The sequence below is a fragment of the Grampus griseus genome (assembly GCF_964374135.1).
Source record: "Grampus griseus genome assembly, chromosome: 9".
NCBI classification, from domain to species: Eukaryota; Metazoa; Chordata; class Mammalia; order Artiodactyla; family Delphinidae; genus Grampus; species Grampus griseus.
In genome coordinates, this window is record NC_139003.1 from 102,451,608 (window position 1) to 102,477,932 (window position 26,325).

Sequence of the window (26,325 nt, forward strand, 5' to 3'; positions counted from 1 at the left end):
TAGGATTAATTCAAATCTTTGTTGGAGAATTTATCCTTTTTGGTTTACTTGGTGGCAGTAGACTGTGGGTGGAGATAAGAGAGGGGAAGTGACAGTCAACATCGTATGGGACCAGGGTCCCAACCCCAGCTCCACCCCCTCATGGGAACTGGGGGATAACGGTCCCCACCCCCCAGGCTTGGTGAGGGTAAGTGGGAACAGTGTGACCTGCACAGAATGGCTCTGGGCCATGGAGGAAACATAGTACGTGGTAACAAGTAACAGGTCGTTATTTTAGCATCGTTAGAAGTCTGTTTTCTGTGCTGAGGCTTTTCCATGGAGTTTCGTGTCTTGGAGTCTTTGGTGATGTTGCTTGCCTGTTCTGACGCATTATGCTTGTCGTTGAGAGAAAGATGATTTTTATCCCGGAGCCGAGGGAATCAGAGCTGACAGCGTCATTAGCCTGCACGCCCACCAGCGTGGCCCACGTGAGGGTTAGCGCTGCCCTGTCCCCACCGCGTGTCCTTTCAGAGTCCCCAGGAGCCAGGGGGGTGATGAGCCTCCTAAACGTCCCAGGTGATTCCAGGGTCCCCTGGTTAAGACATAGGCTGTTACCTAATTACTTCCTGGATATCGGGTGGGAGGAAGTATTGCCATGGAGATGGCTGGGAAATGTTCTGTATTCACTAGAATATTCACTAGAATATTATTGATATTTTTAACAAGTGAATGGGAAATAGGGTACTTTGCAGCTTTGCCTGTGGTTTCACAGTTCAGCGTCAGGGCCCCCGCAGCTCACAGCCCTCAAGGTGAGTGATGACCATTCGGTGGGCAGAAGCTGGCACCTGTGCCTTTACAGGTGCACCATGAGTCCCAGGTCTACACACCCCTGAGCGCCAGACACCTGGAAAGCATCACTATGACCTGAAATTATTGCCGTGCCAGTTCCTGATTAAGAAGTAGATCGCAGGAGAGGACCTACGCTTTCGTGAGGTGTTTATGCCGCACTGCTCAGGAGATGTGTAGGGAAAGAGAGGCCAGCTTGAAATATACAAACATTCCACCAGGTGAACATAAATGATGGAAATGAGATTATTTCATTCTTTGGGACAAGCTGAGTTGTTATTTGGCTCCCTTGGTAAATAATGATCTGTGATGGGAGACGTTATAAAAATTATTAAAAATTTTAAAATTTAGAAATTATAAAAATTCAAATAAGGTCATTTTCTTCATGTTTGGTCTTTAAAAAGCATACTTTTTAGCTAAAAAGAAAGCTATTGTCTTCAACTTAAAATTTCAGTGTTTAAGATACACTATATTTGTGAGTAACTGAAAACTTAATGCCTTATGCCCATACGTTAATATCATTTGTGCTGACCTTATAGGATTCAGGTCAACATATCCATGGGTTTAACTAGAAATGTAACTATTTTCCCAGCTATTCTGATTCTGATGGTGCTTTCAGTAGTGTTGTTTATTAGTATTGAAAGTGTTAAGATATCACTGTGCAGTCATGCTTGAGGAATTAACGAGAAGCTGTTTTCTTTCTTCGTGCTAACGGCCAATTTGCTTATTCACCCACTGGTTCATTTGTCTTAACCCACTCAGCTAGCAGAAGGGAGAATGCAAACGTTCCCCATGACCGTGATTTGTTTCTCTTTCAGCCACGCGATGATGGACCTACTGGTTGAACTTTGCCTTCAGAACCACCTGAACCCGTCCAACCATGCCTTGGAGATACGGTCTTCAGAAACTCAACAGCCTTTGAATTTTAAGCCAAATACTTTGGTTGGGACCCTGAATGTGCATACCGTATTTCTGAAAGAAAAAGTTCCTGAAGCGAAGGTTAAGGCTGGCCCCGCTAAGCTGCCTGAGGTCAGTAGCACGAGAGACCCTTTGTCGTATAAGGCCATATGCAGTTCCCTGTGACCCAGGGTGCTGGAGCTGCTGAGGAGAGGCCGGCGGAGCCCCTGCTGTATAAGCAACGCACGCCATGGTTGAGGTTTCCACTTGCGTGGTGGGCTAAGTTAGACCCTAAACTGAGTTTACTTTAGGAGACCGAAGTTCACGCATTGAATGATGTTTGTTGTGTAGCATTTCTCCTTTCCATACCAGAGAAGAGAAGCCAGTCTAGAGCAGAACTATCCACCAGAACTTTCTGCAAAGATGGAAATGGTCTATAATTCTGCCCTCGGCAAGGTGACAGCCACTGATGACATGTCGCTGCTGAGCATGCGAAATGCAGCTAGTGTGATCGAAAAACAACTTTTCATTTCTTAATTTTCATTGAAATAACCACAGGTAGCCAATGTCTACCCTCTTGGCCTAGTCCTAAAGGTTCTAGCTGAGTTCTGGAGGCCTTCCTGTCCACGGCAGAGGTTGGAATATGTAGACGATGTAAACAGCTTCCTAGAGAGAGGAAACAGAAAGGGGTTCCCTTTTGAAATACTAATGTCAGAAATACTCATTGCAATTTGGATAATATTTTATGCATAGATTCCAAGCTTTTGAGTATTGATTAAAGGTAACTCCAGCTGCTTATTGTAATTTTTTTTTTTGCGGTACACAGGCCTCTCACTGTTGTGGCCTCTCCCGTTGCGGAGCACAGGCTCCGGACGCGCAGGCTCAGTGGCCATGGCTCACGGGCCCAGCCGCTCTGCGGCATGTGGGATCTTCCCGGAGCGGGGCACGAACCCGTGTCCCCTGCATCGGCAGGCGGACTTTCAACCCCTGCGCCACCAGGGAAGCCCTATTGTACTTTTTAATAAGGCTTTGCTGTAGATCTTTCCTCTCCAGTTGAAAGCAATGCTATTTCATTCTTTTAGCTTATTGTAATACCTACTAAATTTCCCTATTTTTTTTTTTTTTTCCCGTTGCGGAGCACCGGCTCCGGACGCGCAGGCCCAGCGGCCATGGCTTACGGGCCCAGCCGCTCCGCGGCATGTGGGATCCTCCCGGACTGGGGCACGAACCCGCGTCCCCTGCATCAGCAGGCAGACTCCCAACCCCTGCGCCACCAGGGAAGCCCTAAATTTCCCTATTTTTAAACATGGTAATTTGGCCAACAGGTCATGTCCTCTAGGTTTGGGTGGTTAATAACTTTTAATTGGTGGTATCTATACTTTGAGTTTTCCCTAATTCTTCAATTAAAATCACTGTTTAAGGAAATAAACCCTTTTTATATCTATATTCTGTGGCTTTTCTTGCTGTCTTGAACCCCAGCTGCAAATCCCAGGGGCAGGTGAGCCCAAGTTTATATATGACTCCAGTTTAAGAAGCATGGAAAAGATCCATGATTCCATTTTTCCTCCTAAAATTCATCAAACCCTGGCACTCAGACTGGAAAAGGGTGAGATAAATCTCAGTCCGTTTTTTTTTATTCAATACACATTTACTGTGTCCACTCCCCAGGATCTTAGAACAATGTGGGTGATCAGTAAAGACCAAACAGAAGTTGACTGCATGAAACCTCAGCCTATTACATTTTTGACGGGTCACTTTATCTGTAGACATGTATAATCAACTTTAGTCAAATTGATTTTTTTTCTGATTATGATGTCTATTATTATATGCCTATTATATTTGTATGTCTAGTGTATGTTATATTTTTCTAGCTTAAAATACATATGTGTGTAGTGTGTATGTGTCAATATTCATATAAATATATGATACTAGATATTAATCTATGTGGGTATTTTGTCTTCTTAAACAAAAATTTGATGTCTTGTTTTCTGAGGGTTTTTTTTTTTCCTTTAAATTGGATTGTTCACAAGAATTCCAAACCACTTCCCTTTAAGAAACGTATTAGTGCCTTGCATTCAGGTCTGTTTAGAATCCTTGAAAGACAGTGTGTATATTAGATTCCAAGTTGAGACCCTCACTGCTGTCCATTTCCCCATGTTGGTAGCAGTTTGTTCATTAGCAAAAGAGATTGGAAGGTAAACTCATTTTTCCAGGCATTTGCTATTCCTATTCAGTGTGCCCTTTCCCCCATGACCCACTGAATTTTGGAAGAAAGACCCGGTCCACACAATATCATGCCCTGCTCCATTCTAGTATGAACACAGCTGTGCAAAGATGCGCTCACGGAATTCTGCCCGCCGTGTTTTCCAGAAGACGGTGCGCCTGGTGGTGAACTACCTGCGCACACAGAAGGCGGTGGTGCGCGTGAGCCCCGAGGTTCCCCTGCAGAGCATCCTCCCAGTCATCTGCGCCAAGTGCGATGTCAGCCCGGAGCACGTGGTGCTCCTCAGGGACAACGTGGCCGGTGAGGAGCTGGAGCTCTCCAAGTCCCTGAACGAGCTGGGGATAAAGGAGCTCTACGCCTGGGACAACAAGAGAGGTGAGGCCACCCAGCGTCTCAGACGCGGCGCCGCTGGGCCTCCGCGCATGCGTCGTAGCACAGAGCGATGGGGATGGGCGTTTGCAGGCCTCTCCAATTTTGTCCAAACCAGAACGGGAGTGGGCGGGAAATACAATACATGGATTGTAGTTATACCTCTTTCCCCGAGTCGTGAGCATGCTCGTTACCCCTTGTCTCCCGTGAGCTTCCATGAGATACGTAAAAAGGGGAAAGGTGAGAATACTGGCGCTTCTGCTCTAAAAGAACTTCTCAGAAGCCACGTGTGAACCGTATTCTCCTGGATTTCCTTTTCAGTTGCCATTAAATACTCCCAGGTCTCAAACGTTGCTCCTAATCGAAACCAGTGGCAGAATGCAGTTAGCTGTTCCCTAAACCTGCCCAAATGCAGTTCAGTCCCTGGAGACAACACGTGCTGCTTCCCCTCTATCCTTCTCCTCCCGTGAAGGTGGTACCAGCCTGAGATCACAGTTAGTAAGAGGCTCTGGCTTGAGTGACACCTCGAGGCCAGTGTTGGTACAAAGACTGTTGTGTAAGCAGAGTTCCCTGATTGACACAGGGGCTGACTGTATTTGAACAACTGTGAGACCAAAAAAAAAAAATATATATATATATATATATATATGTATATATATAGTTAATATTCCTTGACTTTAGAATTATTAAAATGGGCTTCACAAAAGTGTCTATTTTAATGAGCTCATTTGATATCCGTTGGCTTTTATTTCACAAATATTGACCAGGTTGGGCTTTTAAAATACACACATATTCAAGTTTTCATGTTTTTCTACAGTTTTTAAAAAATTTTTCCCAAGTAAAAAAATCTGTATTTTCTTATTACCAAACTGTAATGGTCACAGTGGAACCTCCCCTTCCCCCAGATCTCCTCCTGAAGGTTCTGGACCCTGGGTCTCATTTGACATTCAAGAAAGGGTTTTAGCTCAGTCATGTACAAGAACATAGACTATTTATTCCTTCAAAAAAAAGTGTTCTGGCATTTGAGAGTAATGCATCTTGTGTTTTATCCGGTATGTTTTTAAAACACAGAGAAGGTGATTCTCAGTACCTGCTGCACGGGCCTGGATGTTGCCGCTGTGTCTGTCTCGTTATATCAGCCCTATTTAAATTTGGTTTCTGGGAATCTTTGGAAACAGAGCTTTCATTTGGAAAGACAGAAAAAGAGAAGGAAAGACAAAAGAAACATTGCTCCACATTTAAGCATGTGAAAGGAAAAGTCTTCTGCAAACGAGTATTTCTGTTATGTGCTAATCAATCGGAATATCTTGAAAGGTAGCTGGAGAATCTAATACCTGGGAAAAGTGTATGAAACCAGTCTCTGCATTAAGGAGTGGGCCCAGCAAGCCCGTGGGTGGTCTTCTGGGCACACGGGTGAGGCGGAGAGAGCGGAAACTGCCCTAAGTCTGGACCTCCCTCTTCTGACCCCGGCGCAGGGCAGGGCAGGCTGTTGCACGCGGAGAAATAGCTGTCCCCCAGCCCCTGAGTCCTCCTCTGCACTGCCTCGGGCACCCTCCTGGGGACCCTCGTTCTGGGACCCCGGCAGCCTCCCCAGACAAATAAAGGAGCATCACCTGGCATGGCGAGGATGTGCCCTGCCTGTGGCCAACATCCTTTTCATCTGGACCGTAATGTGCCATGTGGGCTGTAAAATATTTGATTGTCATCCTTGCCAAACGCCTCCATCCCATCCTACTGACAGTCAGACATCTGAGTAGAGAAGAGAACATTTCTGTCCGTGAGGAGCTCTCTTCTTTGCCCCTCTTGGGTTACGCCCCCTCCCAGCTGGCAGCTGCTTGGGGAAGGGTAAAGGCCACGGGCAGGAGATGTGTTGTAGGCAGAGGCCCGCCCTGTTCTGGAATTCCTGGCGGCGGCAGCTTGAGAAAGCGGAAGGCTTTGCTGCCACCTGCTTCCAGGATGGCGCTTAGCAGCCAGACAGCTGCGGGATTCTAGGGGGTCCAGGCCAGGGATGCAGGCCTGCTTTGCACTTGGCCTTCTCCTGCGGGGCACAGCAGCCTCAGTCCAGGCTGACACAGGGGCCAAGGCCTTGTCAGGTGCTGCCGTGGGTCAAGAAGCCTGTCTTCACTCTCTGTTGCCTGCCTTTTCCAGTTCTTCTGACCAAAACACAGTCGGAGCCTTCCCTGAGCTGCCGAGGTACAGTGAGCCCAGCGCTGCCCCGCCAGCTGCACCTTGCATGGCTCTGGGCTAGGACGATGCACGGGGTGACCTGAGGGGATGCAGGGCAGCACCTCTGGGGGCGTCTGGCCAGGCTGAACTGAGGTTGTGGCTTGGTTTCTTGACTCCCTGGTTGACTAAGAGAAGAACGTCCCTTGGGCAAGGGTTCGTTGTGTGGTTCTGATTGGTGAGCAGTGAGGGAGCTGTTTGTAGAAAACGGCCCTTTATGAACACAGAACTTCAGGGCAGAGCAGAAGTGGTCCATGCAGGAGAGGCCCCATGCCCTTCTCACCTGTGCTTACCTGCCCTCAGGGTCCATCCTGCCTGCTGCAGAATCTGGGGCAGTGTGGATTGTGAAATCTGACCTTTTCTGTCATAGACAAGTATGTAAATGACTCGTCCAAATTTTGCATTCGTTTCTTGTAAATTATTTATATATATATGTATGTATTATGTATAATACATCCACATGCATGCACATATGTACATAGGCGTGTATGCACACACATTTGTATTGGGACTTATATAAATCTTTTGGACTACACACACACACATAACACACACACACACTCCAAGAGAGTCATTAAACTCCCAATGAGTGTTTGGATTTTATAGAAATTTCTGTCCATGTTTGGTAAAGTGTTTAACATTAGACTTTGTTTCAAAGAGAAAAATAATGCAGAAAATCTGGGCTTTGTTCTGGAGCCACAGACCAGGTGTCGTGTCTGACAGTGGTCTCCCTTCACATTCCTCACCTGTTACCTCCTCCGTCATACGGGGCGGAGGGATGCTACAAAGAGAGGGACTCTCTTTTAAGAAGCACCACAGACACTTCTCCAAAGAAGACATACAGATGGCCAACAGGCACATGAAAAGATGCTCAGTATCACTAATTAGTAGAGAGATGCCAATCAAAACTATGATGAGGTATCACCTCACACCAGTCAGAATGGTCATCATTAAAAAGTCTGCAAATAACAGCAAATGCTGGAGAGGATGTGGAGAAAAGGGAACCCTCTTACACTATTGGTGGGATTGGTGCAGCCACTATGGAGAACAGTATGGGGGGTCCTTTAAAAAGCTAAAAATCGAATTACCATATGATCCAGCAATCCCACTCCTAGGCATATATCTGGAGAAAACTCTACTTTGAGAAGATACATGCACCCCTATGTTCATAGCAGCACTATTTGCAACAGCTAAGACACAGAAGCAACCTAAGTGTCCATTGACAGACGAATGGGTAAAGATGAGGTACATATATACAAAGGAATATTACTCAGTCATAAAAAATAATGAAATAATGCCATTTGTAGGAACATGGATGGACCTAGAGATTATCATACTAAGTGAAGTAAGTCAAAGACAAATACCATGTGATATATCACTTATATGTGGAATCTAAAAAAAAAATGATACAAATGAACTTACTTACAAAACAGAAACAGACTCACAGACATAGAAAACAAACTCAAGGTTACCAAAGGGGAAGGGTGGAGGGGATAAATTAGGAGTTTGGGACTAACAGATACACATACTACTATTTATAAAATAGATGACCTGTTGTATAGCACAGGGAACTATACTCAATATCTTGTAATAACCTATAATGGAAAAGAATCTGAAAAAGAATATATCACTCTATATATCTATATCTATCAATCAATCTAGCTAGCTAGCTAGCTAACTGAAAGTAACACAACGTTTTAAATCAGCTATACTCCAATTAAAAAAAGAAGCACCATGAATAGATAGTTGGTTTGAGCAGAAAACTCATATATATGAAGGCTTGATCAGTTCTGAGTGATCTGATCTGGGGATATTGTAAGGCTGAGGGCAGTGGGGAAGGTGAATCAGAGCTCTTTTGACTGTTCTTTTACGACCCCCATGATGGGGATGGTCACTTACAAACGTGCACATTTCCCTGCGATGCAGACCCAGTTTCCCCTCTTGCATGTACAGGCTTGGTGACCCTGATCTGGCCCCCGATGGCTTGCTCCATTTCTGCATCCGGAAAAGTGGACGTTTTCAATGAGCCCGTCCTCAAGGGCCCCTGCAGCGTCCTCCATCCGTCCACACCCCTCAGCTCATCCGTATCACCTTCCAGATCACATCCAAACGGATGAGACACAACCTCCCCTGTGTTTTTATTCATATCTAAGTCGTAGTAAATGAGAGTAAATTGAAACAAAATAAACTCCACGCTCAAATTGCCATCCACTTAGAACCACGGCTTCTAGGTCTTAACTGGCGTGTTTTCTCCAGGCCTGGCTGCGACCCAGGCGGGGCACCTTGGGGGTCTTGGCTGATGGGAACACGGTCAGGAAAACCAAGTGATCTTGCCCTGCCCTGCAGCCCATCCTTCCGCAGTGCCTGCCAGTCTCAAACCTCACAGAAGGCCCCATCAGTCCAGAATCTCCGAGCCTCACCTTTGAGATTAGACCGTCTGGTTGGGGCCCAGCTCAGAGCCGGGCAGCTGTGGGCTGTGGCCTCTCGGTCCCCTTGGGGCGGCTCTGTGCCCCGAGCCCGAGCCTCAGTCCTGGGGCTGGTGACCAGCCCCTCCCCCTGTCCAGGAAGAGAAACGAGAGGCTGAATCTCTGATCCAGTCTCACCGTGGTGTGGCTGGCACAACGGCCTGTGTGCCAGTGATGTGTTCTCGCTCCCTCATCTCTCAGGCACTGTCATATCCTGCACTTGCTACATCTGTGTCACATAGCAGTCAATTCTAGAAACATCAGAGGTACAAACATACACGTTGGTGCATACTTTTGTCCACATATAGCTTTACTCTGCGGCACAGAATATTTTGCTACAGGCTCTGGGCCTAACAGAGGGTTTTGGTGCAATTAACTGTGAACCCTACGTGCACGCGTGTTTCCGGGGGGATGCATGTCTCACCACTGAAGCCGGTCCCCTCGCTGGTTTGGATGTCATGTGATGTGGGGACCGCTGATTGGCCTGGCTGAGCCACCTGCATGAAGCTGAGAGGCCTGGTTCCTGGGACTAAAACCGGACCCTTTGCCACTGACAGAATGCAGAGATTCAGGGGCTTGGTTTTTGCTTCACTGGGAGGACAGTATTACGTTAATGCATGTCACAAAGGCTCCGACTTCCGCGTCTGCCTTCTCGAGTTGGAATATGAAATTCTTGCTTAGCAGATGAGCAGCCCACCGATATTTACCTGGTTTGGGTTGGTATCTTGGTGGCAGAGCTTGTAAACTCCAGTCCACATTTTTCCACCAGTGGTTTGGTGGTCCAGCAGTTGGCAGCGGTGTGGGGAAATTAATTTTTCAGTCCTTCAGCAACACCTCAACATCTTTTCTTCTGGCCGTATCTGTGTGCCTTGGAAGACAAGAACAGGATGAGCGGATGACAAAGGCCTGGCGTGGCCTTCGGAGTGTCATCGATCAATGAATAACGGTCACAATGGTTGTGGTGGCACTGAGGGTGCCAGGCTTGGTCATCTGAGTCATCTTCAATCTGCACATGGGGGAACCGAGGCCCAGTACGCCCCCACGACGGCGTCCTTAAGCTCTACTCTGCTGGCTCTCAAGTGTGGTTCCCACCGCTTAAGCATCCCAAGGTGGGGGGTGCTTGTTGAGTGAGGAATGCTGGGCCCCATGCGCAGAGTCTCCCATGTGGGCGTCTGGTGCGGCCCGAGGTCCCAGGGATGCCGCTGCCCCCAGTTCTGCCTTGCCCTGGAGACCGTGGCCCTTGGCTGCGTCGTCACCATCCCGACTGGCCTGGGCTTTGGTGCCCCATCGGGAACTCCAGAGCATCCTTTCTAGCCCGAAAATCCCGCTGAAGAAAACTCCCGGAAATGGAGAAGATTGAGGAGTTAGAAGTCAAGAATAAAAAAAAAACAACAGAAGAAAAAACAGGTCCCCTAGAGAATGTAATGAAAAAGGAAAACATCCTGTTTGAGGTAGAGGAAGAAAAATCTGGGGACATGGGTCATGGAGGAGCTAACTTGGTTATTTCAGATGTCCCCTGGGTAAACCATCACTGTTACTCCACGTTCTGGAAAGGAGTGGGCTCCTCAAGCCAGGAAGCTGTTGATGTAGTTTATTTAGTTTGCGTTTTTACCGCCACCCTCATAATTCTTAAAGCAGATGTTTAGCACAGGTGCCGCAGTCCCGAGAGCCGTGCTGTCCGGTCTGATGGTCACAAACCAGGCATGGCCGTCAGGCACGAGGCATGTGGCTGGTGCAAGCTGAGATGTGCCGTGATGTGCACAGTGCATTTTGAAGGCTTAGTACCAAAACGAATGTAAAACACCTCATTAATAATGTTATATGGATTATGTGATGGAATACTAATATTTTAGATCTATTGGGTTAAATAAAACATTATTAAAATCAATTTCACCTGGTTCTTTTTGGTGCAACTGTTGGAAAATGCAAAATTACGTATGTAGTCCCTTTATTTTTTGTTGCACAATACTGCCCTAGAACTTCTGGATTTATTCGGGGTTTTTTTTGTTTTGTTTTGTTTTGTTTTTACAATACTAAAGATTATAAGAACCTTTAGACATTTCCTAAACCCAACTGGAGGCTCTGGGTGGCTCAGAACGCTTTGAGAGAAATAGTTTTGCTCTCTTATAAGAACTAAAGTTTAAGACTAGAGTAAAAAAGATCATTTGTTGATATTTTTAAAGTACTTAATCTAATGTTTCATATGCTGAAAAATAACTTAGTACTTTTTTTTTTCCCCCAGAAACCTTTAGAAAATCATCACTTGGCAACGGTGAGACAGATAAAGAGAAGAAAAAAATTCTGGGATTTTTCAAAGTTAATAAAAGAAGCGATAGTAAGGTAATTGATTCAGTATCAAATATCAATCAAATTGACCTATGATTCTGCATTCTGTACAGACAGTTTGTTGAGATGTTTGTCCTCAGCCTCTCTTGGAATTTGTCTAAATACACGTAGGAGTCCTCACTCCTTCAGGGAGTAGGGTGCGTGTCGTGTCAGTATGCACAAATGCCTCTCATATCCCACACTTGGTTCCTAAAACAGTGGTCTTGGGTGATGGTGTTTAATTCACCAGCAGATCACGAAGCCATGCACCCTCTCTGCTGGTACCTGCACAGTCCTGGAAGGAGGTTGAAGCTCAGTAAACAGCCTCTGGATGGATGGATAAGTGAATGCATGGTACGGTTAAGTTTATATAAATACCCAGTATCCCAAATGAACCAAATCTTCAGAACTTGTACAACCTGGTGCAGCTTCAAGGAGCTGCCCAGGGGCCGCTTTGTGGAGAAGAACATGAGTTGTTGAGTGGGTCCATTTGCCAGTAAATTTTAGATGTTCCCTGCTCCTCCCCATATGATTTGGGAACATGCTGAATAAGTTAATTTTATTGATCTGGTTGGTCTTAGTTAATAAATCCTAAAACCGTAATTTGGGTCCAGTGTTATAAAGTCATAGTACAGAGAGTAAAAATGAACACGTTTAAAATCATCTTTGAACCCTCAAGCTATACAGGCCTTCTAACTACCAAGAAAGGAAAATGCTTGTGATCTCTATTGCGTTGGTTGAAAAAGGTTTATTTTGCTGGGTCAAGTATTTTCTCTTAACTGGTAGATGGCACTAAAAAAGACAGAACCATCGTGGGGAACGTTAGTCTTTAATCCGCCAGCTGGGTTTGGAAGCGTCCGCCGTCCACGGAGCGGTAGAAGAGGCGTGAGTAGGGTGGACGCACGTTGGTCCAGAGCCCTCTCTGCCCATTGCATGGCCCTTGCATCTGTGCACCAGCCTGCACGTGTCCTGACCTTCCGGAGCCCACGGGGTCAGAATTACCATCCACCCCGTGTTCCTGATGAGGACGCTGGGGCCCAAAGAAATAAACTTGCTCAGGGTCCTGGGGTTAGATACCGGGTCAGCTTGTGGTTCGGAGGTGAGAGGTCAGTGAGAACGCTGGGTGGAAGCTGGCAGCCCAGAGAGAAGTCGCCACCTGAACTAGTGAGGGGTCCCTGTCCTCAGGAGACTCTGCCAAACTCCAGTGCATTGCTCCTGACCACCTGATGCTTTGATTGTGGATTCTTGATCCTCTGTCTTATTACTGATTGTGTGCGTTTCCCCCTGCTTCCATGTGTCCTTTGAAAATCTCTGCTCCGTGTGTGTCTCTACTTAAGATCTTCTGTGCCCTCACCCCACCATCCTGTCCCCCTCCTCTTCCCTCCTCCCTCATCCTTTCCTTTCCTGCCAGAATTCCTTGAAATTACAGATTCAGTTTCACATTTGAATTTCCCTTCACTCTATTAATGTTGGGTTTCTGGTTCCTGTCATCTTTTTAAAAATATTTTATTGAAGTAGAGTTGATTTACAGTGCTGTGTTAATTTCTGCTGTACAGCAAAGTGACTCAGTTATATATACATATATTCTGTTTCATATTCTTTCCCATTATGGTTTATCACAGGATATTGAATATAGTTCCTGTGCTGTACAGTAGGACCTTGTTATTTATCCATCCTATATAATATAGTTTGCATCTGCTAATCCCAAACTCCGACTGCATCCTTCCCCCACCCCTTGGCAACCACAAGTCTGTTCTCTATGTCTGTGAGGCTGTTTCTGTTTCATAGATAGGTTGGTTTGTATCATACTTCAGATGCCACGTATAAGCGATATCATATGATATTTGTCTCTGTCTGACTTACTTCACTTAGTATGATAATCTCTAGGTCCATCCATGTTGCTGCAAATGGCATGCTTTTATTCTTTTTAATGGCGGGGTAATATGCTTCCTGACATTTGAGGTCAGTTTGCTGGGACTGCAGGCACCGCTGGCCTCTTTGGTTCTCACTATTCTAATTCACAGAAAATCTACCCTTTCCTCACACCAAGATCTCAAGAGCCCTTCTTCTTGTATCTTCCTGCTTTTGAGACACGAAACTGCCAGCGCAGTCAGTAGGCAATCTAGAAATGCCTTTGTTTCAAGCAGCATAAGAGCCGAGTGCATGTGATGGTCTAGCAGAGCATTCTCCAGGAGAGTCTGAAACACCTGTGAAAACGCCACAGATGGTGAGGAAGCCTGGTCTGGGGGTCCCAGGGGCCTTCCCTCCGCCCCACCCCATCTTTCTTCGGTCTTAGACAGGCTAGAAGCGTTTTTCCTTTCTCATACACCTCATCTTTCCCTCTCATTTATTTTATTTTATTTTGCCCTCAACTGCCCTTCTACAGTCGTAACCTTCCTGGATTATTTGTTGTTTGGGGCATTAACCTTTTCCTTCCTTGTTTCTCTCTGTTTTTATTGTTGGAGGTGCTGTGCTAAACGCACCCTCCTTTCATCTTCTATAAACCTGGCGAGAGAGGCCTTATCAACCCCATTTTACAGGTGGAGAAGCCCAGGCTGCACATTCTGAGCAAATCCCAGGGCTAGTGTTGCCAGAATTCAGACCCGCCTGTCTTTCCGGAGCCGTGGCTCTCACCGTCCACACACTGTACGCTGCCTGGCAAGCCTGGGTCTCAGGTTTTCTTCATTAATAGCAGGAGGGTTTGGAGTGAATTATTTCTTTTATTTTTAAAATTTTTATAAATTTATTTATTTGTTTTTGGCTGCGTTGGGTCTTTGTTGCTGCGTGCAACAGCAAACATAGGCTTTCTCCAGTTGCGGTGAGCGGGGGCTACTCTTCGTTGCGGTGCGTGGGCTTCTGTGAAGCCACTGTGGTGGCTTCTCTTGTTGCGGAGCACGGGCTCTAGGCGCGTGGGCGTCAGTAGTTGTGACACGCAGACTCAGTAGTTGTGGCTCGTGGGCTTAGTTGCTCCGTGGCATGTGGGATCATCCCAGACCAGGGCTCAAACCCATGTCCCCTGCATTGGCAGGTGGATTCCTTCCCTGGCAGGCCACCAGGGAAGTCCTGAGTCAATCATTTTTTAAATGATTTCTAAAATCCTGTGATGCCAGATAGTCTACACATGTCTGAGAGCAAAATACTAAGAATGGAGACATTTAAAGTTAAAGTGAGTCTTTATTATCTACTTAAAGGAAAAAACATGCATATGTGTATGTGAAATCTCAATAGAGAATACGCTTAAAAAGATATCATTTTGGCTGAAGTCAATGAAGGAAAGTATCCTTCCTTGTTTTAAAACTTTGGTATTATAATGTTCTTTCAACATTATAAACAAAGTGATAACTTTGTTTCATTTTGACATTATTTATTCTCCTAACCAAGTAGTTCTGAAAATACCTTAGAATCACCTTAAGATCTAGTGTAACAATTGGATTCTTGGGTCACATCCCCAAAGATCCTCATTTGGGAGGGCAGGGTGTGGCCCAGAGCTGTATTTTCCAGGGCACCTGGTGGTTCTCTGTCTGGAGGTCACCACACCATCAAGGGAAACCTTCTTTTAAACCATGAAGTGAGATGTCATTATTGTTCACCTTTTATGGATAGGGAGTGAGGTACTTGGTGAGTTATTTTGATGTGTATCCAGTCGATCAGCAATGCAGTGGTAAACTGAATTTAAAACGTAGAAATCCTCAAAACCTACTGAATTAATTGGTTTTCGGAGCTAATTGATCAGCTCAGACCCACTGCTGTTTTCATATTGCATCTCTTCTAAGCAAAAGAGATGCTCTGGGGAAAAAAAGACAAAATGGAAACTCACACTCCATGAGTCGTGAATTTCAAAACTGTGGTTGTCAGATCTGTGAGCACTGCTTAGGGACTATTTTAGAACAGCTTTCAGGTTCCTAAGAATCGTGGCCGTGGATTACAGCTGTTTATGCAGATGCTGCTGCCCTGAGGGATGGCCAGGCTGGCGTGGTTTGCTTTAATAATTGCTGAGGACAACTGTTCTGTGTGATGCTGCTGTCACCTGGAGATGACGGGGGTCCTGCTTCTGTTCCAGGCAGAGCAGCCCAGGCAGCCGGGGGCAGACAGCGATGAGGATGCCTCCAAGTCCGCACTGGGAAGGGGCTTGAACGTGAGTACTAACACCGCAGGGGCTTCGTGCTAACCTCGTGGGGCTTCTGGCAGCTTTGCACCACCTTCCGGGAAATGAAATTATAGATTAGTTTAGTTGTTTTTTGTTTTGTGGGTTTTTATAAACTAGATAGTTGCACAAAGCGTCATGTGGCTTCTTTTTTAGTTGCCCGTGGTGCATTCAGAAGATGAGGAATGTGTTACTTTCCGAATGTGTTAGTTTCCAGTTCTCCAGCCCCCGCCAGCGTGATCGGGAGGGCCCTTCATTAGCGTAACTGAGTTACACCGTCTGAAACCACTTCCCTGCATTCTCAGGAGCAGCTGATGGTTTTGGAGCCACACAGCCTGTTTCCTAAATTCTGCAGCCCTACGTTGAAAGAATTTTTTAAAACTTTCTGTGCCCTCGCATTTCAAAGTTGGCATACAAAAAGCTTCTTCATAATTTTAAATACTTGAAGGAAAATATTTCATAGCATCTTATAAATATTGACATTTTAAATGTATCTAATAACGTTTGATACGATCACTTTAAAAATCAATAGATACATAGACAAATCACAGAGACAAACTCTTCTATAACAATAAAACATTTTGCATTATTCTTCTTTTTTCTTGACTTCACATCTCCGTACTGGTCCCATGTAAAATTGTATTCTATTCAGTATATATTTTGTTTTTAAAAGTCTGTTTTAAATAGTTGAAATGAAATGTGATACAAAACAAGAATGTCTATCTAAATTAGGTTTCTAAATTTCATGTGATCATAAAACTGTGGGTAGGAAAATACTCTTCTAGATTGAGTTCTTATTACAATTGCAAATAAATATACACAATATAAATATATTAACAACTGCTGATATATAATTGTTAAGCGTGAAAAGGAAATCTTTCTTGAAAAGATGTCTTTTAATAAGATGAAAGGTAATTTTTAAATTTATTCCATATACCCATGAATGAACATAATTTATGGATAAAACCAGAAAAGCTTCAACATTAATTGTGTGACTCTTTCTGTTTTTATTGGTTTAAACCCTGAGGAAATATTTTGCATAAATAAGTACAAGAGGATGAAAAAGATTACTGCTATAACAGTGCCTTTCAATTCTTTGAAGTCCTTCTGGTCAATCACATAGTGATCTATTATCAAATATTACTTTGATTGATCTTTTATCTGTACCTGACTAGGTTCTCGTTTAATTGGTCAATAGCCAAGATTTGGAAGCCATTTGACTTGCCGGGGGGTTGTTACTCAATCACACGAAAGTTATTGACTTCTGGGAGGTATAAGAAAAACACTTTATCAAGATTTCTCAGATAATAATTACACTCATTACTCAGAGGCACTTTGTCTTTTTTAAAAATAATGTTTGAAGACATCTCTCCCAAAGGAACAAATACAGTAGAAATCCAATAATATATGTTGTGAAAAAAATTTTTTATTCATAAAGTATAATATACATATAAAGAAGTATTATCATTAAGTGTGATATAGTTTCTGAAATTGTATAAATTGTCTCTAGATACTTAAAGTAAATCAAAATGAGCAATTTGACATCATAACTCTTCTTTTCATTCATGTTATATTTTTCAGAAGTCTCAAGTTAGAATTACATGTGTCCCAGCTACTGATTTTACTAACATGTTTATGTGAGCTAAGGGATAGCAAAGCTGACCATTTTTAAAAATTGAGATATAATCAACATACAACATTGTATTAGTTTTAGACATACAACATAATGATTTGATGTATGTATATATTGCAAAAGGATTACCACAATTAAGTTTAGTTAGCATCCATCCACCCAAAAAAAAAAAGTGTGACTGTGTGTGCCGATGGATGTCACAGGCACTTTCTAAACCTAATATATCATCAGTAAGTTTTGAGGAAAATGACATATTGTCAGTTTTCACTGAGGAAATTGACATATTGTCAGTTTTCACTCACTTTTGCCAAAATAGTATTTTTTAGTGAATGTTAAAAATCTCATCCCAGGGCTTCCCTGGTGGCGCAGTGGTTGAGAGTCCGCCTGCCGATGCAGGGGACATGGGTTCGTGCCCCGGTCTGGGAAGATCCCACATGCCACGGAGCGGCTGGGCCCGTGAGCCATGGCCGCTGAGCCTGCGCGTCCGGAGCCTATGCTCCGCTATCGGAGAGGCCACAACAGTGAGAGGCCCGCGTACTGCCAAAAAAAAAAAAAAAAAATCTCATCCCAAACTTTAAGTCTATTTTTGTCAGGATCTTAGGTTTATAGATTTAGCCCATTCGATATATGGAGAATGTCTGCCATATAAATTAATAAGCAAAATGGGCCCTTATTGTCCAATCAAAAAGCCAAATCACATTTACTTTTGGTTAAAAAAAAAAGTCAAGTCATATTTTTAATTTGAGTAAGTGTGTTAGTATGTATCCTCCTGACAATTATCAACCTCAGTTCTGAATCTAAAGGTAGCAAGTGTGGATTCTCAGTTTCTCATCCATCCCTTTAAAAACACAGGAGTTTAATGCCCTGGACTTGATGCTGTTTTCCCTTTTGATTCCCATATTTTAATGCTCTTTGAAAATCAGCTCTCAACTTTCCTGACAACCAAATCTTGCTGGTTTCCAATAAGAAGGATTTAACTCGTGGTGGGAACTCAGGCCGGGCTGGAGCCTGGGGTGACCGCAGCTCGTCCATAGAAACGCATGTGACCAATATTCTCATCTGACCCCAAATTAACCTGAGTACAATTACATAATGAGAAGGTCTCTTCTTCAGCTGTATAATCTTCAGCAAGTCTTTCCTTACCATAACCACATCAGCAATGCTGCTTCTTTGCTATAAAACAGACTTAAATCCACTGAGAATGGTTTAAAATGTCCGTGGACTCAATTAGTCTATAAGGCTTATCTTTCGTCAGCCTCAATTTTGGCCACAGATTGTTGGAAAATGTCTTCTAATATTTCACACACTCTGCCAGCAAACTTTGTGTCTGAGTAGAGGATCTGTTCAACTACCCTGAAGGGCTTGACCCCTCACGCCTCTTTGGTTATTACAACATGCCAGGAGTTATTACTTTTTCTACAGCAGTGGATGGTAGCGTAAGTTTTGCAGTGGGCATTGCTAATTTGTGTGAGATTTTTTTCTTACAAATGCAGCCTAAGAACACATTCATGACATAGATAGATAGATAGATAGATAGATAGATAAATAGATAGATAGATAGGTAAACCTAGGCCAAAAGTCCATAGGAAATATCCAAAGCATTTATGAGGAAAATCATAAAATTCTACAAATACACAGAAAAGTAGAGTTGTGCAAATGGAAAGACGGGCCATATCCTTAGACATGAAGACTCCACATCATTATGTCATCAGGTTTGTTGTAGAGCTAAGTGAACTGATTACACAGAGCAGTTTAAGGGAAGCAGGAAAATCATTGAATACAGATATGGAGTGGTTTCTAGGAGGTTTGTTTGTTTTTTTTCATTTTTTAAAAGCACGTGTGACTTTTACTAGAAATCAAAGTCAATCAAGGAATCTGCAGTGTGGTAGATTAACCATTCACCTGGAAATAAAAGTTTACTGGGTTTGAAGGCCTAGGGCAGGATAGCACTTAATAAAATAATGCTGGCCAAAGAGGACGATGCCCACAGCTGCCACTACCTGCCTGCCTGTGCCAGGCCCGTGCTTAGTTCAATTATCTCATTTCATCCTCCCCACATCGCTGGTGCAGCCTTCCTTACACAGACGCAGAAATTCCCAGCTTCCGGAGGCCAAGTGGCTGCTCAAATCCGTTGATGTCTGCTCATGTTTCCCAGTGTTTTATGTTCATGTTTATATTTCTTCATGTCTGTGATGTCTGATCTATGTTTGAGATTATGCTTTCTTTTATCAAGCAAGTTGGTGATGTAACATTTCTTAAGAGCGCTGCTCCTGTTTTTATAAATTTCCCCAAGCCCTTGACTCCTAGCTGAGTGCAGGCATCTGCCCTTGGGCTGTAGAGCTGAGCTTTTATTCCCAGGCAGCAGAGGGGGCCTCTCTGTCTCCCCTTTCTTCATCTGTATGACGGGCATCACGCCATCCACCCTGCAGCACCGTTGTAAGGATTAGCAATCATAGAGCTCGGCTAATAACTTTAGGAAGCATTCTGAAATGGTGAGTAAACTGGATCAGAGCTTCATTAGAAACTTTCCAGATAGTATTGTTATTTTTCCTTGAGAAAATGCAACTAGTTTCTTATATTTGTAACCTGAAGAGTCGGAAGAGAATAGATCCGCATTTTAAAAAAAAATTATCCTAAGGTATGTAGGTAGTCAGATAGTAGTCAGATCTTTCCTGGAAAGATTAATTTTATGTAAACTAACGTTTACTCTATTCCAAGATACATTTTCATTTTCTTAATCAAAGGACCCTTGAATCAGAGTGAATATAAACACCTCACGAATAATTTCAAGCAGTTTTCCTGGAATTTGGCATTTTCCGGGAAACTGTCCCTTCTCTGAGCATGCGTGACATCCTACAGATCTGGACCCTGAGACACATGGAGGGAACGTGGTCAGGGTCCACAGGATGTGATTAGCGGCGAGGTGGGAATGGTCCTCAGGCCTCAGTCTCCATCCTCTGCTCTTTTCCTAAGTCACATAGACAGCAGTATGAACTCTGCACCAGATGCAAAGACACCTGAGCTCCTTTGTAATCCAGCGCACAGAAATGCCACACGCGCAGAATACGGTAGCATCTGGTAAGGTGGTCAGTAATGCTCTGGTGGAGGAAGAGGAGGACCCGAGTTCTTAATCTGCTTCTGTTATTAACTCTGGGATTTGGGGCAAATTGTAAAACGAACTGTAGTGACTGACCTTTTATAGGCCCCTGGCCTTCATTTACATGCTATAAATTTGACCAATCTAAAAATATATCAACGTGAGCCATACCAGATACCATTGTGTTGCTTATTACCATTGTTCTAAAATCTTTTGGTGAATGATTTTTAAAAAGTATTGCCTCAATTTAAAAAAATCATCTGGGGCCATGTTTCCCCTGTTCAGGCAGTTATGGAAGGTTTCCATCATCCTAGGAGTTGCTCACCACGTTCTGAAGTGATTCTCGACCCAAAGCCTGAATAAGCTTTTGGGGTCCAGGTTGAAATGTCCCCGCAGAGTCATCTGGCCAGGATGGCGACGGCTGCTGTATTGAAGTCCTGCCCTTAGGAGCCCAAGAAGTTGAGAGGGATGCCCATCAGTAACATGACACTTTCCGAAAAAGTTATTAAAAAGTAAGTTGTAAAGCAAGCTCCATAATTTAGTGCCCTGAGCCCCATGCTCATCAGAGATCCTGTATTTCTCCCCAGCTCGCACGGGCCTGTTAAGAATCCCGTCCCAAGTGGATGATAAAGAGCTGGCCCCTCCAAATGCGTGTCGTCAGATCCGCCACAAGGGGGCAGTGTTTGTTCAGACACAGCGAGTCCTGCTGAAACCCCTGGCCTGACAAAGCTAAAATTTGCTGTTTTTTGAGCATTCACAAAATCGAGGGATGAGCCACGTTTGGGATATAGAACTAATTTTTGTTATACATCCATTTTGAAGAGATATTTTAAAAGTCTAGTGTATACCTTTCAAAAACGGTTTATATTCAAGATTATAAAATAAGTACCATATGGAAAGTTTTAAATGGGGAGTGAGGGAGTCACGTGGAATGCCAACAGCCCAACACCATTTCTCGTCACTTTGTATGTTCTCTTGAGCCTTTCTGGTGCCTAAGGCCAACTGTGATGTACACAGTGCTGTGCTTTTTTCCTTTAGCATCATGTCATTTACAATTCGCTCTGGTACAACAATGGTCTTTTAACTTTTTAAAGGTTGTATATGATCATCCAGGAAGAGGGGAAAGTGTGGCTTTTGTTTCTGTTTGCTTGAATCTGGATTCTGCCTTTAGCACGTACAACTCTGTGACCTTTACAGCCTCCCCTCCCCCGTGTGTGCAATGGGTTTGTCATCATCACTCCCAGGGCTCCTGGCACTCGCTAAGCTGCATCACTCTGCCCTGTTACTTGTTGCTTTTTTTCCTCTGGAACTATAAATAATGAGAGGACCGTCTTCGTCCCCAGAGCCCATATTCATCTGGGGACTTTTCCTTATAATAGAGACTTGCAAAGGTATTAGGGAATCAGAGGGTGAGACAGTTTTATGGCTTTCAAGACAACATATGTTTCCACGTTGCTTCCCCAGAGGGTGGTACCACCAGCAACAAATAACAGTACTTATAGCCACTCAGGTTTTCATTTCAGATCCAGTGTCTTGGATATGAAACTTCTATCAAAGAGTGGAAAGGGCGCAGACCCAAAAATGTAATTTAGAAAAATGATCCTAAACTTCTTTGCATACCTGTTTGCCCATTCGCAGTAGTTTTTAAAGTTTTCATGTCACGTGCTCTCCAGCGCAAATCTGGAAACTGTCAGAGGAAGGTTTTGTTTTTAAAGCCTCAAGGAATTTTTATCCAAAACACTGGATTCTTAGAATGGGAATAATATATTCTAACTAGAGCCTAAAAGGTTGATTGAAGGGCCTCATGCCAATACTTCGTTCTCAAAGTGAAAAGAAGAAATGTAGACATTTAACCTCTTAGCTGAGGATTCAATGTTTGTAGGGAATGAGCGGTAAAAAACGTCCCTTTCAAAATACTGATTTTCCTTATTTCCCTTAAAGCATGAGTATCTGTTTTTTCCTAATGTCTGTATTTCTTCTGTGACCTCCTGCGCTTGGATGGACAAGCAGAGATCCGTAGAATTGCAGTTGCCTGCACATGGCTTGGTTGAGTGAATGGCATTCAAGTTGCTTCTCAGACTAGGTAGCAGAGAGAAGCAGACCCCCGGTCCCTCCGTGCCCTCTCCACTTGGGGAAAGGCAGCTTGTCATCCCAGTGGCTTAGCCCCAAACCTTGGAGGCCCCTTTTGCTTCCTCCGTTCTCCACGCTCCATCTGCTATCCAGCTCAAAGCCCACCTGCTACCTTCAGAATACATCCCGAATCCCACTGCCTCCTTCTTCCCCGTGGTCACTTCTCCTGCTGGCCTCCCCGTGGCCTCTCTCCCAGCCTCGTCCACGGCCTCCTTTCTGGCCTCACTGCTTTGGGTGCAGCCTTGTGCACTTAGCAGGCAGAGCGAGGCTTTGTGAAGGGGGATCCTGGCCAGACGCCCGATGACCACTGCGGTGGTGGCCTCGCCTCACTCAGCCTGAGACCGTCCTCCACAACCTGCCACCCCAGACACTCTCCCCGCCTCCTCTCATCCGGGGAGCATCCCCCGGGATTCCAGACAGGGTATTCTGGAATCTCAGGCCAGACTGACAAGTGGTGAGCCTGGAGCCTCTCCGGGTGTGTGCATTCAACTTCTCTCAGATCCTTGCCCACCTGCTTCATTGCATCCGCCCCAGCGCTGTGCTTCATTTTCTTCCTGGGCATCTCTTGGCCCCTGAGCTCCATGCTCTTCTTTTCCAGCTTCTCCCAGTTCTTACAGGCGGTGGCAGTGCAACTGGGGCTGCCACCTGCCACGCCCCCTCTGTTCCAAACACAGCAGGCCGCTTGCCTCTCTCCATCTGTTCGCCGAGCATCCTCCAATGACTGCACGTGTGTTTGAGGCCCTGCCCCAAGGTGACCTCTATCGGATGCCCTCCGGCCTGGTTTGCCCACCCTGGAGCCTGGGGTCCTCCTGAAGGCCCCACCCCTGGCCGCCTTCTCTCCTGGTGTGGTTTGGGCTGGATTTCTTCTCCCTTCACTGTGGCCTTTGCTGCCTCTTCCCATCTTGTCGTATTTTCTTGATGTCTCCATCTGAAATGTGCCCCAGTTGACCTCGATTCCTTCCTTTACTTCCTGCGGAGCTGATTACAGGTCTGCACTCCTAGTGGTAGTGGGGAGGCCCTAACTTCCCTCTGCTGCACAGGTCAAGGCTCCCCCCTTAGACACAGAACCCGCTGTCAGGGCCTCTCCCCTTTGCAAAATGTTGGTATAGTTCCAATTTATAAAAGTTGAAAAATAAAATAAATAGTCATGAGTCAACCACCCACGATTAACAGATGTTCACGTTTAGCCCAATTTGTCTCATGTCTTTTTGAGAATTTCTAAGAAATACGACAAATGGAGACACAACTGCCTCTAGAACCATAGCAGACCCCTTTCCCTTTTCCTTCCCCAGGGATAACAGCCCTTTTGAAGCTTTTATATTTTAAAAATACAGTAAATGGTTATATGTTCATAAACAGTGCACAGTATATGTCTGTCTGTTTTAGCGATGTATGTAATGATTTATTTTCCCAGGTCTGAATTTTTTAAAAAATTGTATTGAAGTATAGTTGATTCTCAATGTTTTCTTTAATTTCTGCTGTACAGCAAAGTGACTCAGTTACACATATTATCTATTCTTTTTCATATTCTTTTCCATTGTGGTTTATCACAGGACGTTGAATATAGTTCCCCGTGCTCTACAGTAGGACCCTGTTGTTTATCCATCCTGTATATGCTAGTTTGCATCTACTAACTAACCCCAAACTCCCAATCCTTCCCTCTCTCTCCATCGCTCCCCCTTTGGCACCAAAAGTCTGATCTCTGTGTCTGTGAGTCTGTTTCTCTTCTGTAAATAAGTTTATTTGTGTCATATTTAGGATTCCACATATAAGTGATATCATATGGTATTTGTCTTTCTCTGTCTGACTTACTTCACTTAGTGTGATAATTTCTAGGTCCATCCATGTTGCTGCAAATGGCATGATTTCATTCTGTTTATGGATGAGTAGTATTCCATTCTCTATATGTACCACACCTTCCCAAAGTCTGAATCTTCACTCATAGAATAAGAAAGGTTAATGTTGAGAAAAAAAACAGACAAGGAAGGACAGACGGGAGGGACGGGGGGGGGAAGCAAAGGAAGAAGATGCAGAGTGCCTCACACAGTAATCCCTCGCCCCTCTGCCCCTGCCCGAGCCCCTCTCTGGGCAGATTTCACCAAGGCTCTGCGGTGGGAGCCCAGGGGGCCACCGGACACTTGGGCTACAACAAGGAGCCAGGCTACGCCCTGCGTTCAGGAGAGACACACACAGGAGTGCCCCCCACCCCGCGCTACTCAGACTCCAAGCGCAAGGGCATCGCGGGGCCCTGGCTCCTGGGTGGAGAGGTGGAGTCGGGCTTAGAGAGAAGCACACAGAGCGGAGGGACAAGTAGGGTCTGCGCTGGGACCAAGTCCGTGAGCTGGTCCACAGGGGACGTGGGGAGGTTGTGCTGCCCGCAGAGGGGAGGGGCCGGGTGCTGCCGGGCGTGTGCGTGTGCAGGTGTGCGCGCGTCAAGGGCAGTTTGCAATGGCTCTAGATTGGAAACACACTGAATATATGACTTCCTGCTTCTCAGTGTCTGACCCTCAGTCTGGGGTGAGAAGGACCAGAGCTTTCTTCTCATCTTGCGGTCGGAATGATGCCCATATTTACCTGGTGAAGAACGTTTGCTGCCCAGATGACACGTTGTGCGTCTATAATTACATCGTAAGCGTAACTCTTGAAGGACAGCCTCCAGTGAAGCCTAAGGCTTGCTCGTGACGTTTCCTGCTGGGTGACCCTAGTGAGCTTGGCATCTCCTTTTGGAGGAGACGCTGAGATCAGCTTTCAGGAGGCACCGTTCAGGAATGTCGGCACCGAGCTTCAGACTGAGTTAATTTGATAAACTTGGACAGTACCTACTGATTGGATATGGGAGATAAAAAAGGGAGAAAAACTAAGAAAAATAAAAAGGTGAGAGAGGAATGTTTTGCCTCCCTGGCTCACATAAAATATATGACATAGATATTGATAGATATTTGATCAGAGTATTTGGTTAAAGTATAAAAATACATATTTAGTGATATTTCCTAAGTGGTTTGTCTTTGATATTTGTTTCCTTTAGCATGGTGGATTTCTGTCATATATTGTCTGGATGATTTTCTAGCTTTTAATAACAAAGATACAAGCAAATCATAAATGCAGATGGTTATGAAGGTTGTTTCTTTGAAAATACCATGATTTAAAGAAAAAAAATGTGATTTTCACCTGCATCTGAATCTCCTTGCCATCTCTGTCTTAGTGTGAGGTGAATCCCATGTGGTTGAGTAGAGGTTGGCAGAGTGGATGCTAGCATCTTCATTACAGGTGACACAGGCCCTCCTCCATGTAAGTCACCATAATGGAAACTAGAACAGATTCTAAACAACTCATGGAGTAAAACTTGAATAGTACCAAGCAGATGTAATGTTCCTCCATTCATGCTCCCTAAGTCAGGCGTTTACTGGTCTTAGTTGCCAGTCTGTTCAACACACACTACGTCTTAGGTATCTGGCTCTGAGTATTAATTTATGGGGAAAGAGGTTGAAATCTGTACAAATGAAGCTGAGAGTACCTATGAACCGTGCAGTCTTTTCATTACCAAGGAGAGCTGTCTTTAAGCTCTATGAGGGCAAGAGCCATTTATCATTATTATTATTATATTTTCATGACTCTATCCCTAGCAACTAGGGCGGTGCCTGGAACCAAGAGGAAGGACCTCATATGTGCCCGCTGAGTGTGTGCATGACATGTTCAGAGTACAGCCAAAGAAAACTGATTTCTGGTTCATTTTGTTACTAGAGACAAACATTTAGTATAAGCAGAGTCAAGTTACACACAGAAAAAAGCAAGTTATTAATGCTTAAGTTTTTGTTTTCCCCCCTTGTAAATAACTTTCAATAAGTTGGCCAATACAAGAACTTTGTTTTTAAACCCCACATGTGTTTATTTATTTATTTTTGGCTGTGTTGGGTATTCATTTCTGTGCGAGGGCTTTCTCTAGTTGTGGCGAGCGGGGGCCACTCTTCATCGTGGTGCTCGGGCCTCTCACTG

At 44.6% G+C, this 26,325-nt stretch overlaps 1 protein-coding gene across 11 annotated transcripts in view; it reads left to right on the forward strand.

The window, feature by feature from the left end:
- The window catches only part of COBL (cordon-bleu WH2 repeat protein), a 260,373-nt gene that overhangs the window by 96,339 nt on the left and 137,709 nt on the right, over nt 1-26,325 (forward strand). For 4 of the 11 annotated variants that reach the window (XR_014297158.1, XM_082661393.1, XM_082661389.1 and 1 more), the window contains exons 3-6: nt 1,644-1,854; nt 4,093-4,321; nt 6,464-6,508; nt 11,246-11,343. Coding sequence is in view for 10 of the 11 variants with exons in the window: in XM_082661393.1 (XP_082517519.1) it covers nt 1,644-1,854; nt 4,093-4,321; nt 6,464-6,508; nt 11,246-11,343 (583 nt within the window). In the remaining variant the exon portion in view is untranslated. Of the gene's footprint in view, nt 1-1,643; nt 1,855-4,092; nt 4,322-6,463; nt 6,509-11,245; nt 11,344-15,388; nt 15,464-26,325 lie in introns of all 11 variants that reach the window. The other 7 variants (XM_082661385.1, XM_082661388.1, XM_082661394.1 and 4 more) reach the window with 3 other exon arrangements.